At 37.6% G+C, this 17,378-nt stretch overlaps 1 protein-coding gene across 2 annotated transcripts in view; it reads left to right on the top strand.

Moving 5' to 3' along the window:
• RNGTT (RNA guanylyltransferase and 5'-phosphatase) overlaps positions 1 to 17,378 on the top strand; it is a 193,792-nt gene that overhangs the window by 145,240 nt on the left and 31,174 nt on the right. For both annotated transcript variants that reach the window (XM_074896019.1, XM_074896018.1), the window contains one exon: positions 11,210 to 11,276. In XM_074896019.1, coding sequence (XP_074752120.1) covers positions 11,210 to 11,276 — 67 coding nt within the window. The remainder of the gene's footprint in view (positions 1 to 11,209; positions 11,277 to 17,378) is intronic.

Below are 17,378 nucleotides of genomic sequence, written 5' to 3'. Positions count from 1 at the left end.
TGCTCTTTCATGATGCCTTCCCATGGAGGGTCTTTAATAAGGTGGGAATTTCCATATTGATTATCTCTCTCATCCATGTAGACAAGTATATTTTATATTCTTTAGTATTTTATTTTAAAGGCAAATTGTTAGATGTTAGTCTTCTAGATATTTTTATTATGCTCCTGTGTGTTCAGTCCACGTTTCTTTTGCACACCAGGGCAGTGTCAGTGAGCTCCAGTCTAATTACGTGTTTTGTGATGAAGTATTTATCGGATCTGAATTCACCCTCAGTTGGCATAATTCAATCATCCTTTATTCTTTTGTTATGAGAAATGAAATATGGATCACCTGATCAGTCTCTCGTTTGCCCTGCATTATAAAAAGGATACTGGTACCAACTGATTTGCTCAGGATACCTTATGCTGTGCTTCAGAACAGTTCACAATATTTTCTCTGAAAAGCTTTGGCATGCATAATACAATTTTTGAATATATGCTAGAGTCACCTCTATGGGATCTAGAAGTGCCTTTTCTGTTTTGCAGAGGAATTCTCTCTAAATTTGGCCAACCTGCAAGAGTGGCCTGTTTTCTTTTACTTGGAAGTGCTAGCTGCCAAAGTCTGCCACCAGTGGTGCGGCATGCAGGGCACTGGGAAAACCAGAAAACTGTTGGAGCAGCTGTGCTGACAAATGAAGGGCAGAATGGTGGAGATTATAGCCAGATGAGACCACCCCATCCCACCTTTCCTGCCAATTCTTTGTCATGGTTTTTCAGCAGTAACAACCTGTGTTAAAATCGCTATTTCAACTTCCAGCTCTGTTCTGATGATATAGAACAGTTGTGCTGGACAGAAGTTTGGGTTCAGTTTTTTTATTTTAAAAATTGAAAGACTGAGGATGAAGGAATGGCAGAACCCCATATGGAAAGAAAGTTCAGTGAGCTTCAAAGGCAAAGCCTTTGAATATTTAGAAAAGATCAGGGTTGTAGTTGCCCGATTCATACACATTATGATACATTCCTTAATTAAATGGGTAACTGCCTTTCCCTAATTCATACACAGAGGAGTACATAACTTTCACTGCAGAGGAGAGTAATGCTAAGGTTGTAAGGGTGTTTATAAATATGGCATCAGCTTCCTTTCAAAGTGATGAGCTTTGTAATCTAGCTAAAGCTAAAGTTGCCAGCCTCTGCTTCATCAGCAGACTTTCTCTGTTCATGACTTTTTCAGGTTACTAATAAATATATTAAACAGTCTGTAACATAAATTGAATGGTCACTTGGCCTTTGTCAAGATGAAAACTGACCATTTATTCTGCCTGTTCAGTCTCTTAATCAGGGTAGTAAGTAGCCTCTTCCATATAACAGTACTTACTGCCTAGTTTTGTATTTTAAAAATAAATTACTGTGGAAGACTGTAACAGAAGCCTTCTGGCAGTCTGAATCGATTATGTCAGTGTGGTGCCTCTCCTGTCCCCCATTCCTTTTTAAGCACTCTTTCATTAAAATGATCAAAAGAGAGGCAGATGCAGCCACAGTGTGAATGCAGGGGATGTGCAACCTCCTAAGTAGCACTGCCATGCGTGGCCAAGGTGGGCACGCTCAACAGTGCTGTGGTAAAGGGTAGGACTCCAAGAAGTCTGCAGAAATTACTCTATTTAGGTGTTAAAGATTGACATGAGGTGTTTTTTAATAGCAATTCAGACCCTCCATATTAAGAAATGTCAGAAATCTTGATTATGTTGCATCAGGGTTTGGTGATTTATTTCACTTTTAATTATCGATGTATCCCCAGAGCTTTATTAGTACCTATATTTCTGCAGGCATTTCATCTTGGTAACTACAAAAAGAGTGTTCCTGACTAGGTGCCTTTATTTTTTCAGTGGGTACAAACAAATCCACTAGCTTGTCAGCAGTCTTCCTGCCTTCCTTAGTTTCTCCTTGTATTTACACATGATTGAGTGAATCTACTGATTTTTTTTTTTTTTACCAGTTTTGTTTTATGGATATACTTGAGATTTTTTTGCCATTATTTAATTTATTTCTTTTGTATCTTATTTGCTGTTAGAAATCTGTTTTTCTGAAGTAGCTCCCTTAACATGTCTTTGCCTTTAAAACATCTGTAATTAGACTTATTTTATTGAAGTCTCCTGGTATAAAGCTTCACATTGTAGTGTCAATTCTTCTGTTAATTCTGGGTGTTGAATTTGCCTGGTATTGTGGTCTTTGCTATATTCTAAAACATGGCCAAGGTGAAAGGACCCTATGGGGCCCTAGGCTAGAACGTGGATTTACAGTGAGTCTGCTGCAGGGCTGTGTGAGTGCTCTTGCTATGTGATATGTGGATAAACCTGGGCAGAATTGCAGCACAGCCTGTGTCAGGCAGGACCTTCAGCAAATTGGGAATAATTTCTAACTCCTGTCCTATATTTCAGTGAGATGAAAGGGATGATATTCAGAAAGAAAAATTGACGTTTACTGTCAGAAATAGATTCTAATAGTGAAATCTCTCAGACTACGTAATAATGTCCCAAAGGAAAAGGCAAGCAGCCTCATTTTTCAGATAATTTATGGGCCAGCCTGTCCAAATTGCTCATTATACTACAGGGAATAATACTCCATTGGTGGAGGAATTGGCATGATTATTTAATGGGTACTTTTTGTTTCTACTTACTTTTACTTTTTACTTTTTATGGGTAAGTTATTTGTAAATATAGTCAAAATGCTTCTTTATGTGATTTCCCTGCGAGCCAATGCCTGGACAAACATTAAAATATTATCAGCACTAACATAAACACAGCAAACAAAAGGAAGTACTTTTGGAAACATCTGATGTTGTAGTTTTATTTATGAAGTGCAAGAATGTTTCTTTAAAAATCTCCCTGTCTCTAGGAAAGCATTCATGCTCACCCCCCCCCCCCCCCCCCAACCCCAGCAGTCAAACACTTATTCAAAAATAATGCATATTAAACCCTCCTAACTCAAGGTAAACCTTTATATTGGTCAGTTTTTGACCATAATCTAGGAACACTTGCAGACCATTACCTTAAATTTGAGGTCCATTTGTTTTGAAGTTTTGAGCTCTCTGAATGTAATTTTTATTGGGTTGGTATATAACAGTCATAATGTTATTTCAGGGTTCAGTTACTTCCTAGATTCCTATTATCAGTAGCTGATGACAGGCAGTGATTTACTGTAGGGAGTGACGTAATTCAGTGAAGCTTTTCAAGTATTACGCATAGGAGCTTTTCTTACGAACGGTAATTAGCACATAACATTGATATTTTTGCCTGAGTTGCATGTGTTTTAGAAAGCAGCATGCTTATTAATATGACTAATAACACACAGTTGGAGTACTATTGTGGGAGGTCTGAGGGTGTTGAAGTCTGTAGTTTGTACTATCCACTGCGTTTTTCTCCATGAATATTACTTAGAATACAGTTTTATGTTAATTGCTGTCACCATTAACTTGGCTTGAGCTCCTCAGCAAATTCAGAATTCACTGAATGAAAAGGTTTTGCTCACGTTTTTGTGGTGCTTTTTATTGCAGAGAGGAATTTGGCATTGTAAAATTGTTTACAGTCTTTTTTAACACTGAATTGTACCCCTTCTCAACCTCTTTCCCCTCTTGAGTTCAAATCCAGAGTTTTTTGCATCTTTACTATGTGCTGTGCATAGTATCTCTTCCAGTTCCCTCAGCATTTTTCAGTTTGTGCTCTAATTTGAGGAATAATGTCCTAAATCAGATATACAGTCTTTTTGCCTACTCTTTACCATGATGATTATACTAGAATAGCTTATATATGTCCATGAAAAAGTTTTCTTGCATGACTGATGAGTAAAAAATTTTGTTAGAATATTTTCATAACCTGGAAAAGTGGTTTGATAAATGCAGTGTAGAAAGCAGGAGAGCACTCTTCTGTCTTGCCTGTGAAGCCCCTGCTTTACCATTGTCAGTATTCTGTGTGCAAGGTTCACTACTGCTTCTATGAATTCTCAAGTTCTTTGGCTCTTTTAGAACAAAACAAAATGCATGTTGTTTGCATTCCATATATGCATGTCAGTTTAAATTCACAAGATTGTCTGTGCACTGGTGTTAGTCTTTTCCAGAATTTGTATAGAATCCTTTTATATACTTTTATATTTTATAACATGTAATGTAATATTTTCGCCATGTTACTCTTGTATTAGTCAGTGAAATAAATCAATGAATAATTAATTATATTGATAAAAATTGAATGTAGGAAGTTAATTCTTTTGACCCTAACATCAATTTTCATAATTCTCTATTTATGCTTTTCTGATTTTCTTGTTGCTTTTTCTTTCGATTCCATATTGGTAGAGAATGTGTAATTAGAGTTGAAAAGCATTGGGGAATGATTATCATAAGCAAGAAGCAAAATGTAATGTCACTGTAGGAGAATTCGGAATTCAAGTTACGGTTCAAGAGACTACTTAAAAAACTGCTTCTTTTTCCTTGGTTAAGCTATTGCAGCACAGTGCACAGTTTTCCCTCACAGTGTAAGTGAACACAGGGTAAATACGGAATATTATATTCTTCAGATGACATCAGCACCATCGTGTGTGTATGGTGTCCTTTCTGTTGTGCTGTGATGCTTTGTTTGTGCTCAAGTCATCTTGTGCAATAATGACATACTGGGATAATTTCTTTACATAATGTAATTAAAAAAAATTTGTGCATAACAGTTACTTTTATCTTCAAAGGCATATGGGAAAGCTGTTCAAATGATGTCTGAAAATACAGCTATTGAACTTACAGAGGTGTTGCTTCTGTTCTTGGGGCTGTTGTTTGTGCATGTTTGTAACTTATAAGTCATTTCTGCCTATAATGCACAAATGCATTCAGAGCAATTTTTAGAGACAATAAAAAGCATATACAGAACATAACAGTGGAATCCTTTGTACATGCTTATCACACAAAAGGTATATTTTAAAAAGAAATGTAAGAACATTCAGACCATAACTAATACTAAACCCTGTTATATAGTTATTTTTAATATGGGAGTTAAGAATGTGAGTGTGGTCACATTGATTTCCTGAAGATTTTATCTGACTGTCCAATTTATATTTTAAGCAGGTTGTGGCCTTATTTGTCCACTAATGCATATGCTAAGATGTTCTTAGCAATAGAGATACAGATGTGCAGAAGGGTCAGAGTGTCAAGATTGTTCTTTCAGTTTTGCTTCATATCTATTCCAGTCTTGATACACGTCTTCTCAGGATTGGAATCTTTTCACCAGCAACCTCTGTGAAGACTGCAAATACCTTTCCGCAGCATATGAAGGATGAAGTTGTTAGGTCAGATCCCAGCCCCGTTGTAGCTACTTGTTGCTGCTTCTGACTGTAAAATGGAAGTAGTCCATACATCTTAATTCCATTGTCTCATCAGTGAAATTGGTATTCCTGTGTAATCTTACCTGCTAGGGTGAAATCCCTTCCATGCAGACACCAAGGGTGTTTCAGGTATTAGTTCACTGTTCAGATCAACTAGAAAAAACCCTGTCTGATCTGGAGAGAATTCTTTCAGGTTGGAGAACAGACCACAGCAGGAACTGCTCCTTGTCACTTGCTGAAAGCAGTCAATTCCATCTACACCATCCTTAGAAGTACAGACAGATACACACAGCTGCCAAGCTGAGTTTTGACAGTTTCTGCAGTCTTGCGTGCATGCACTCAAATACTTCTCTGGTTATGCAATATAACAACATCATCTTGTTACATCTAACAGAGCTTTGGTGGCAGGCTATAGCACTTACCAAGCTTTTAAAAACAAACTCACTCATCTAGAGTTGGTCTTTTTGGTGGTTGCAAGAGCTAGTGAAAAAGAGTCAGGCAAGTCAAGAATCAATCCAGAAATACAGAAGAATCTAGTGATTTATGTGGAATGACAAACTATTCTTCAGCAACTATGTATGTCAAGTTAAATTTTAGGATTGCCTAATATTACTGCAAGATCCTATTTGATAAATTGTCATCAGTTCTGGGATTTTGGTGAGTGTTCTCATAGAAATTTAAGGAAAAAGCTACATGTTCTGTTTCAGAGAGGTAGTGAATAACTGAAGCATTACTGTAAGCAGCTCTGCATGCCTCCCACTGCCTGTAAAAAACCAGACGTCTCAAGACCATGTTTGTTGGTTATATTCCTTTGACACATTCCACCTTTCCAATGCCATTTTCCTGACTCGTTTTCAGCCTTTCTACTGCACACATTGTATTTGTCACTCCATACTCCCTGCTTTCCAAGTCTGTCTGACCTCTCCGCTGTTGCCTAGAGCTGCAAGTCTCAGTCTGTGTTCCTGCACGATACGCCACCGGTCTTGCAACAGAGCTGCTGCCTCGCACAGGAGCAAGTTACCGCGTTCAACTAATCTGCAGTAACTTGCTCCTGTGAGAGGTAGCGGCTCCTGGCTCCACCCTGCTCCTTTCTTTCTCTGCATGCTCCTTTCTGGAAACCTCCTTCCATAGTCTGCACATCAGCACTGGAAACTAGATAGCCTGGAGGGAAATGCCCAACTAGTTTGTGTATGAACTGGTCAGAAGTTATGTTTTCAGCTCCACAGTTTGCATGGCCCTCTTTGATAGCCCAAGCGGATTTGCAAGGCAGCCCTTGGAGTCGGCAGAGGTCAGCGTTTGGGGTTCAAATCAAGCTGAAGTTGTGTTCTCATGGTATACAAGTCACAGAGGAACTATTTGATGCCTGCTTTCTGCCTTCACAAAGTACTACTTAACAGCTGGAGCATTGGTGTGTTGGTCAGCTGTGCCTGAATCTGTTGAGAATATCTTGAAATACTCATCTTCATCTTAACAGACAGCTCTTAATGAGTTACCAGGAACAGACTGTGTGTGGAGAAGAGGAAATGATCAGGCTTCCTTGAAATGGTCTGCTCTCATGAAGTCCATAGCCAAGGGTTGCTCTACTTCCCATGGCCAAAGGTGGTAGGGAGGGAGCAATGGTACTGGGACTGTCACAGTCCCCAAAGCAAAGGTCAGTTGTGCTTGGGGAGGGTGAGCTCAGGTAAATCAGTCTCTGCTGCTCCTGTAACCCTAATCTACCCATCTTCTCCAGCCCAGAGCTCTGCCCTGATTCTTTCCAACCAGAGGGCTGCTTTATCACTCCTTTATACCTCTCTCATCCCTCTTGTGTTTCACATTCCCTGTCATCTCATGCTGTCTTATTCCAAGTTTCCTTTCACCCAGACCCTTAATCCTGTCCTGCCCCCTTTACATCACTGTACAACCACATTTTTTGGATCACTGTGCCTGGCCATACCCCCTACAGCTGCCCACTACAGTCAGCTTCCCCCACAAGCAGCGGTGTCTGGCTCGTGCAGCTCAGATCTTGAAAGCATTGGGTATGTTTTACATCCCAGAAAAGGCCAAGCCTCTCTGAAGGAAGATGATAGGGAATTAGGTGGTAAGTAAGTATATGGCAACATTTACTTGGTACTGGAAAGGCCTTTAAGACCTTGACATTATACTGGCAAAAGTCAGAAATGGTTTGTCATGACACTTTCAGGTTTTTTATGCTGTTTGCATGAAACATATACAGCCCTAGTAGGCACTCCAGGCTAGAAGTGTACTCATTTGGATGTATAGGACAGGAGTGCAGGGAGAGTAATGTTACGTATGGATAGCACATCTTAAATAACCACTGCTCCTTGGAGTGATGTTTCTTTCCTTCTACTTATAGGAAAAAAAAAAAGAGGGGGGGAATTGTGTCGATAATGTATTGAGTAGAAGAGACTACAATAAAATACACAGAAATCTATAAGCTAATATGATTAGTTGAGGCAACTTTGTATATCGCTACATATTTTCAAGTAAAAGTAAATACATGTTTTGAAGTGCCAGTAGGCGTTTGCATTTTTGATGATTGTTTCTCATAATGTTAAGTTAATTATTTTAATGTGAAATTCAACTATGATATTTGCATTGTGAAATGGTCACCACTGTTGCATAGATAGGTATTGATTTTGGCCAAATACAGGTGATGCCCAGCTCTTAGCAGGGTTAGGTGTTGAGTACCGCTCTTGGCATTTTGAGAATAGAACTGTGTAAATGTGAAATTAGGTGAGAAATAGAAGACTGACATCTTAAAAGAGAGCACTGGCATAAGGAAACATGGAAGTGCTTATAGCCAAACCTGCCTACCATTGGGAAGTCTTCAAAGGCAAAGGGTAATTAGTTGAGAACATTAGAAGACAATATCTGGGTCAATTTAGACATGTTGAAGTTTATGGTATAAAATTAATTTTAGTATGATAAAGAAGAACTACAAGAAAGGCTATGTGTAATTTGAACTCTGTGATTGGTGAAGAGTACATCTTAATGGAAATTTAGAGATCGGTCGTGCTGTGTTCCTGTGGCTGAGATTTGCACATGATCCTCTATCGATCTACCCCTCTCATCGGTGGCCATTGTTTTTTGATCCATCTGCTGGTGGCTGCTGTGGGGGTGGTAACACTCTTGTAGCAGTGTGGGCTATCCAGAGCCTCAGCTGTGACTCTTGCCACAGTCTGCTTACCTCTCCAGACTCTTCTCTGTGAGCTCAGTCTCTGAAATATGGAGAGGATGCTGATGAGAGACCCTGAAGTAAAAGAGTCTATACTAGTCATGAGATTCAGAATTTTTTAATTGCTCAGACCATTTTGGGATGGAAAACCAGAGTCTTTCAGGACATTAAATTATTATTATATTGGTTTGCTCATTTCAACCTCATCAAGTGCTTGTATGGAAAACTGACTGATTTTGCATCTTGGTGATGTAATTTTGAACTTCAGGACTCTAAGAGGAATATGAAAACTAGAGAAATTGAGAATGCAACCTTCTATTTAAACAAGAGAGAGTTACAAATAACTTCCTATTCCCTAAAAATTTTGCTAACATTGCACTGAGTTAACACTGCCTGTTTTGAAGTGTCATGTGAATGCAAATAATAATGTCAAATACTTCTCAGCTGAGACAGTGAAAAGTGAATAAATAGTAAATAAGCTTGTGCTGTGTTGATATCAGTCTTGTTAAGGAAGCCAATTTGTGCAGTTAATTTGCAGGTTCTGGGTGTATATCAGTGATAGCAAGTTAAACAGTGTAGAGAGTTTTAACTTCTCTGTGGTCTTCTGGAAAGACCAGTCTTAATTTTCCCTAGATGTTAATTACTTCTAAGTAAAGCCATCCTAAAGACTCAAATTTTTAACGATCCTAACCTTTTTATCCAGTAAAGAAAACAATGTGAAAATTAACCATGTGGGAATAATCACCCTGTATGTCTTTTTAAGAGTACTTTATTTGCTTTAAGGTGCCCCTCTCTCAAATATGGTGACATACCCTGAATCCTTTTTACAAATTCTCTTTTAACCTTTTTCGCTAATTACTTCCTATATGTTTCTTTTCATTCAGAAAACCCTTAAATATTTTGTGAGCTTGCTTTATAGTCTTAGGAGAAGTTTTGATCAATATGCTGGCTTTTTCAGCTCCAGATATCAGAGTTCTGAATAAATTTTACTTACTGTGACTGAAAATGAGTTTGATATGCTTATCATGACTTCCATGTACTACAGAACCATTGCAAAATGGTACAGGTCTTCCTGACGGAGTCCAGCACACTGAAGGGCAGAGGGAGGAAGCCACTTACCTGTCTGTGGTGACTGATCTGTTCTGATCCTTGCTGTCTTTCCTTCTTTTGGGTATTTCTGTCAGAGCCCAGGAAATTTTTATATACCATATCTAATTACAGAAGCATTTTTTGCAAATGATAGGCAGTTTAACACCACTTCTTACTTAACTGTTTTACGTATGTGAATGGTTTGACTTTGTCATTTTGCTGAGTTGCACCAATTCTTGCTGTTGGTGAACCAGTTTAAGGTCATATATATCATACTGTTATCTGGGAAGAACTGGGAAGAATCAAAATCATGCTAAGATATGTACATTCTGTGAAGTCAAAACAATTTACTGCCACCTAAGTTTCTCTTTTTTGTTTATAAAAACAGGCCTGGTGATGGTGAGTAGTTGGAAATTAGAGCTGGTTTATATAGAGAAAAAAATGTAACTCAGTATGAATTAAAACTGTGTATATACGCCTAGAAACATAAGAGACACCTCAGTGTCAGACAAGCAGAATGACACCTACATTCGTACTTATTTCTGGTTATTTATTTAATTCTTATGTGAGGCCATATTGCTAAAGGGAATGGCATGCAAAATTGAAGGAAAATAGAAAATAGCAAACACTTAATGAAAACTTGGAGCTACTGAAGAGAGTATGATGGGTTTTGAATGTCCTTTTTAAACAAAACAGAAACTCTTTCAAGGGTTTGTAATTAAAAAATTCTCCTTATTATGGGGTACCTGTACTTCAGCTTTTGGACCCTCTAAACTGGAATGCCCACTGTGCCTTTGCTTAGGAAGAGGAACATAATGATTGTCCAATTTGAACAGCACAGTGCTCTGCTACTGGTTTTGCTCACCAGTGATACTCATGTCTGCTTGTTCATAGCAGCAGCACCCTGATGTTCCTCTGGGATTTAGAGTTTATGTAGTAATAACACTGACTTGCATAGTATCTGCAGAAATGAAACTCTTTTCCAGAGGTACCAACAGTAATTTGAGTCAACTTATCCCACTGTCCCTCTGGATCTTGGTGGTGTATGCAACGACTTCATAATAAAGAGTTGGAGAGAACAGCAGGCACAAACTGCATCTGGGGTTCTTTTTATTTAGGAAGCCATTAGACGATATTGCAGAGATTTTCTGTTACTTCTCTACTTGTAGTAATGTCATTTTTGTATTACCATGCATACTTTTAATTTCCCCTAATCTGTTTTAACTCTTATGCCCGCTGTTCTGAATGGGTGTTTACTAGTCTTGCTATCCCTTTGTATCTAATGGTCTCTAATAAATAGCAGAGACACATACCTGCTGTTCTTCTGTGTCACTGAGCAACATCCATCACAAAGCAGCCTGTAAAATTATGTTGTTGAAGAGCTGGTTGCACCATAAACACAAATTACCAGTGTGCATCCATCTTTAATGAACGTCTTGCCTTTTTTTGTAGTAGTTCAAATAGAATTGTGTAATCAGATTTGCAAAGGTAGCTCTTGCTGTCATAATGAAGCTTGTTACCCTGCTAGGGTTCAGTAACAACTACTGGAGATGCAGAAAAACTTATGGATGTAAAGTGATCTCTTAAAAGATTTTTTTCATTTTTTTAGGCTACTCACCCAGAATGTTGGTCTTCTTTATGTTGGAAACTTTGACAGACCTTTTGCACAAATTAAGGTATGATTAATAAGCTGGGGGGGGAGGTGGCTATTTAAATTATTTCACTTCTGTATGATTTAAATCTTGATTTAGAGAACCTCAAGTTATCAATACAGCTTCAGGAAAAATAATGGGAAATAATGCTACTTTGGTAATCTTTACCATACTCTTGGTTTGCTTCTAGTTACATCTGTGTACTTGTCAAAGAGGTTTAGTTTTTCCTATGTTTTTTTTGGTTTGGGGTTTGTTTGGGGTTTTTTTAAGGTTACCTTTGTCAGTGACATTTTAAAACAAAGCCAGTTTTGGAACTCTGTAATTCTTTTAAGGGATCTTTGACAGGGAAGACACTGCAGTAAAATGCACAGATTACTTTCCCAGTATTATTAGATTTATAATGAAAGACTCATTATGTCTTGCATATCTTTTATGACTGCCTCTATTTCTATTATTATTTTCTTTCTATTATGTCATTTATGTCCTTTATGACTTATTTTTTCTTTTCCTTCAGTCAAACTATGGTAGTTTCATGTTTCCAATTGCCAGTTGCTAATTAGTTATTATCATGTCACTTGCAAACAAAAACATTTTACAAGAATAGATGGACTGATTCTGATGAGTTTCATTGGGACTTTTCTTAGGACAAGGGGAGGCATTAGCATGTCAATCATTACACTGGAATGTGGAAATGTGGTATCTGTTTTAGAATGATGAAATGTTTCCATGTCCCAGATGATACCTGTAATTACTAATATTCTGCACTCTTGGCACCATCGTGTGCACACGCTTGTGCCTCTCAGAATGTTAAAAGCCTTGGTTTTGTTCTACAGGAAAATGAAACGTAATTTCTAATACTCAGATGCGTTCCTTTGCCATCTCTAATTACATTACTAAAGAATAGTATTCCTGATGGTGTCTAGCAAATACTTGCTTTTTATAGCTTATACCTTAATACTGTTTTAAAATTACTTTAAAATAACAGGTGCATGCTTTTCATCTTCCCTCTTCCTTTTCTCTCATCTCCCCAGTTTTTACATGTATGTTATTCAGTTTGGCTAGTAATCAAATAATTTAAATGTTTCTTACATGAAACATCTTGCCAGAAGTTTTTTCATCCCAAATAAGCTTGTATTATTTTTGGTGATAACTCTTCAGAATACTGCTTGTTTAAATGCTCTGTAAATGTTCTCTCACACTGTTCTACCCTTCCAAATGAGACCCCATTCCAGCCCTTGACAGCCCCATTTACTTATAATAAAAAGCATCAAAATGGGGAGGTTTTCCCCATGGCTGGGAAGTTTGTAAGTTCACTGGGTGGGTTAGAGAGAAAAGAGGCATATACTGCACTCATTTTCAGCCACTTACAGCCAGCAGCAGTATGCTTCCCATCACTCAGAGAGGCCCTTCGGCTCCCAGGACAGCTGCAAAGCAGATGCTGTGCAGGATCAAACTGCAGGACTGAGTATCCTCACTAGCAAATACAGAGGAAGAGAGTGCAAAACCAGGATAAATACAAAGTATGCAGCCAGTTTCTTGCAATTTACATGCAGGGCCTTCTCTGCTGGAAGTTGTAGCTGCATCCTAATGCTTAATAGACTCAGTTGGACCTTCCTCCCCGAATGTGCCTAAGGGATTTTCCAAAAAATTTTCAACATACAAAGCCGTACTATCACTGTGAGTTAAAGTATTATTTTTTAAACCTGTTGCCAAATAATTAATTTTGGTTCAACCTAGGCCTTATGTCAGGAGAAGTGGTGAGCTGTCATGCTCTATTCCTGACTTTATCTTCTCTTCCACATAATCTTGCATTTCCAAGCTGCAAAAAAATCTATTTAGTTGTTACCTATATCCAACCATTCAGTATTTCCAATCAGCACCGTTTTTGTTCTTTGTACTCTTCTGTGTTTCTACTGTTGCCTTTTTTAAGGTAGAGAATGTCACAGTATTCAAGATATGGGGCACAATACCGGTTTTTTTGTTCTTGCTTGATAAATGTGACATACATTTGAGTAGGTTACTGTTAGACTTTCTGGTAATGTATTGCTCGTGTAGTCTCATCCTAAATGTGTTTGCCACAGAGTAGATAACGTGGATATTTAACTTCAAGTTACTACTTAGGAAAAACAGAGCTTATTATCGACTAAATTACTGTTGATTACATAGTCACGTTTGAATAAGGTAATTCCACAAGCTGTGTTCTCTTAAACATAACTTTTACTTCTGGAGCTATAGGCATGTATATGAGCATATTATTTGCATACTGCTTCTTTGCTTTGTTTCTGATGCTAAAGGTAATCCTGAAATGGTAAGCTAATTTGTCTCAGGATCATCTCTTCTATGGCTTATATTATTAGCTGCAACTGGGGAAGGGTGTGCAGTTCACAAAAACGGTGAGCTTTTTTTAATTGAGGCTCCTATCTGATTGATTGCTTGGAGATTCTAGAAGGAAGTTGGCAACATGACAACAGGAGGAATGTGTATAGATAGATGGGGTGGTTGCATCCTCTTGGAGGTCTTCAGCACCAAAAATGGGGAGTAATAATTCACATTAAGAGTTAGTGATGTGAAAAGAAATGTATGTATTCTGGAGATGTGCAGTGATCTCTTGTAACTGCTGATACGAGTTTCTTTCATTCTTCCCCCAGCAGTTCTTCAGGCCTTTCAAATGCAGGTTAATGATTCCACCAGTTAAAAGACCTGTGAACTGCATTTAGTCTTGAAATAAGGCAGAGTCTGTGTAACCTTTTAGTTCAGATGTGCTTTTGCTCACTGTGTGATGGATTGGTCTCTTGTTATATAAATTACCCGCTCATGCTCATCTGCAAACAACCCAAGTACTATGTAATCTATTAAGATCGGGCAATGCTTGCAAAACATGTGCATTAAGGAATGCCCCAAACCACTACACTCCTCTGTCGGTGTAGATATATTACTCAAAGTGAACCTTTATTATACAGCAGTACTTCCAATGCATTTTAGTGCACTTTCAGTTGGACAAATAGGAATTTTACCAGGCCTTTGAAATATTTATACTAAGCATATAAACTGCCATGCTAGTACTTATAAATTCATGTTTCAATTTATGTACATTTACAAAACTGCAAAGAGAGGAACTCCTTATCAAAGTATCACTTCCCAAAAGCAAACAAGTTTGATTTTCTAGAACTGTGCAGGAAGATAATTGCACCAGTGTCTTTGATGAAGAAGACTGTAGATGACAAGTCTGGGAAGAAATTTTGAAATACTGACATCTCTTCTAGGATGACTTTTCTATGTCTGTCTTACATGCAATAATTCATTCATATTTTTATATATTAATATTTATAATGTTTCTGAGACATAGATGAGCTGGTAAGATTAACAGAAATTGCCTGATCTTCTTCCTCCTGACTTGCTTTCAGTGGTATCAGTGGTAGTGCTTAATAGATGTTTGATCTCTGTACTTCAATATGCAAAAGGAATGTGAAACATTCACTCCTGGAGCTTTTGAATCCTGTATCTAGTAGCAGGTATATTAAAAGGAATGGAAGAGTGTGTTTTAGTGGCTAGAGGGATCTGCCTGGAACTTTTCCAGTAATGCGCCAGTTCGTAGATACTGCAACATTTTCTATGTTGCTACTTTGAGCAGAGTTCATGCTATGGAACTTTTAACTTACTGCATAATGCTTGGGATTGCTCTTGTCCAAGAGTAATAATCTGTGAGTTTCAGTAAATTCAATGGCTCATAAAAATGGTGGTTATTTTGGTTAGCTGGTTAGAGTATTAAATAAATTAATGATTTGAAAGTCAAATTTGCTGTGGCAATGAAGTTTTTATTTTCAGGGGACTGTTCTAAGGTTATATTCAAGGAATCTGTTTAATATAAGGTAGTTTCTCTTACAGTTTTATTTTAAAATGAAATTATTCTGATTTATTAATTCTAGCATCTGTTCAGAGGTGGTGTAAAACAGTTTCATGATACATATTCACTTTTTGTATCTTTTCCCATTTAATAGCTATGTTGTAGTAGTAATTACTGTCGTATACTTCTGCATTCATTCAGGAACTTCAGAGCAATGTGATTTGCAGCTTTCTTTGGATCTCAAGTGGTTGTATTTATTAAATATCTCTTGGAAACTAGATGAAAGGTAGAAGCTTTCTCTTAAGTGACAATCTTGATTTGCAACATAAAGCATTGACATCAGCTGGAATTAACTGGCAGGTTCTTAAACCTATTTACCTTAAATATTGTTTGTATTTTTTTACTAACATTGAAGCTATTAAAGCAAAAATTTTGTCATAGAAATTTTGTATTTATTAGAAGTAGCTAATTTAATTGTCCTAGCATACATATAATAGTCACCTGATGGAAGAGTATGTTATGGGGTTTTTAACTTGTTTACAGAACAAGTCTTCATAACATATATGACCCATTGTTTTTAAAATAGATACCTGATCAACATAGATCAGAATGAAAACTTAGCTACACTGTATCCAGTAATAATAGCTATAAAGAAAATTATATTGCTTAATCAATTTATTAGGATTGAAAGTTTTTGCACTTCAGTTCCTAGATTCTTCTGGGATTAGGGGAAACTGTGCAGTACACTGTGTTCTCCATTATTAATCAGTATGAAGCTTCTGGCAGTCTTTACTGTTGAGCTAATGACTAGTTTCATTTTGGGCTCCTAACACATTAAATTACCATTTAAATAAAGATTAATTACTGCTATTTTATTTTTAGTATTTTAAGAGTAGTTATTAAGAAGTTCCATAATATACTACTTTGTTCAAAATAGAATTGTTTGATTTAATAGAATATGAGGAGAGTTATGGTGAAAAGAGTATTTTGGAAATAGTGATACGTTCTTAGTGGTTTGTTTCTATGGTAGAAACTGGAAAGATTCTGAAAGTTTTAAGTCTGCTTCTGGAGAATTGCTGCTGTGGTTACAGCAGTCTTGCTGTCAAGGACTAGCTAGGAATCTAGCTCTGCTCTGACCTGCAGCTCAGTAGCCATTATCTGTGATTTTACTAAACTTGAGAACAGTTTTGGTGATTGCTGAGACACCTAAACCTGCCACCTACACTCCAGGACTGCAGTTTGGTTCTGAGTTATTACTTGCCCAGCTGCCTCATTTTCCCTCAACAAATAACATTTTTAACTTGAAACATGATGAAGTATAGTGGAGTTCTGCCAGAGAGGGATTGCAACAGGTAATCACCCCAGAGTAATTGCTCTGATCATATCACATCAAAACCAGCAGACCCTCCAGATACAAATCCCTCCACCTTTACTTTAAGATCTGACGGCAACTTGTCAGCACTTCAGAGAATTCACTACAACGTTCCCAAGAGCCTTGCCTAGACATAGAGAAACCTGAACTGATGTCTGAGAACCAGGTTAGACCTCATTCATGACTTCTTCAGCAATATCAAACATCTCTAGATGATTACTGAAATGATTTGCCACAATTGTTTCCTGAAAGAAGAGGGTAAAGGCATGAACTGGTGAATTTGCTGCTTTCAAGAGTTTGTTTTTTAAGCAAGGGTGAGCTGGTGACTTCTTTACTGAAGCTGGCATATTTTTCTTCTCTGAGTGACAATGACTTCTGCTACCAATTAGTGATCCCACAGCTGGATAGACTGTCACTGTCTAATCACAGAGGACAGATACGGAGCACCTTGTTAAGGTACAGCTCTTAAAACTGCTCCAATTTTAGGAAGGGCGTTGGTCCATATTTCCCCTATAGTCATTTGCTGTCCTGACAGAGCTCCACAGCAACATAGTCTGTACAGTCTTTTAGCAAAATACATGTAAAAGTTTTCCCTCTGTGCCTGTTGACAGCCAATAAGAGTATGTTGGTGCCCTAATTATTTGATACTTTGCTTACTGGACTTTCATACATACTGTTTATTACCACAACAGGAAAGGATTTCTCATTTATCATGGTGAAGTCATAACCTGAGTTTTGTTGATGTTGCCTTCTCTTACTCTCTTATTTCCCCTACTTATTATTTTGTGCTATTAGTGTATTTGATGTGAAATGCCATAGAATAAAACATAAAGATACCATGCCTTCAGCTTAAAGATGGCAAATATAGCCCTAGAGTCCCTGGAGTGAGACATTCCCGAGAAAAAGGAAA

Source organism: Athene noctua, chromosome 1 (genome assembly GCF_965140245.1).
Source record: "Athene noctua chromosome 1, bAthNoc1.hap1.1, whole genome shotgun sequence".
Classification (NCBI taxonomy): Eukaryota; Metazoa; Chordata; class Aves; order Strigiformes; family Strigidae; genus Athene; species Athene noctua.
Note: the sequence above shows the minus strand (reverse complement) of the source record. Positions and strands in the feature narration are given on the sequence as shown.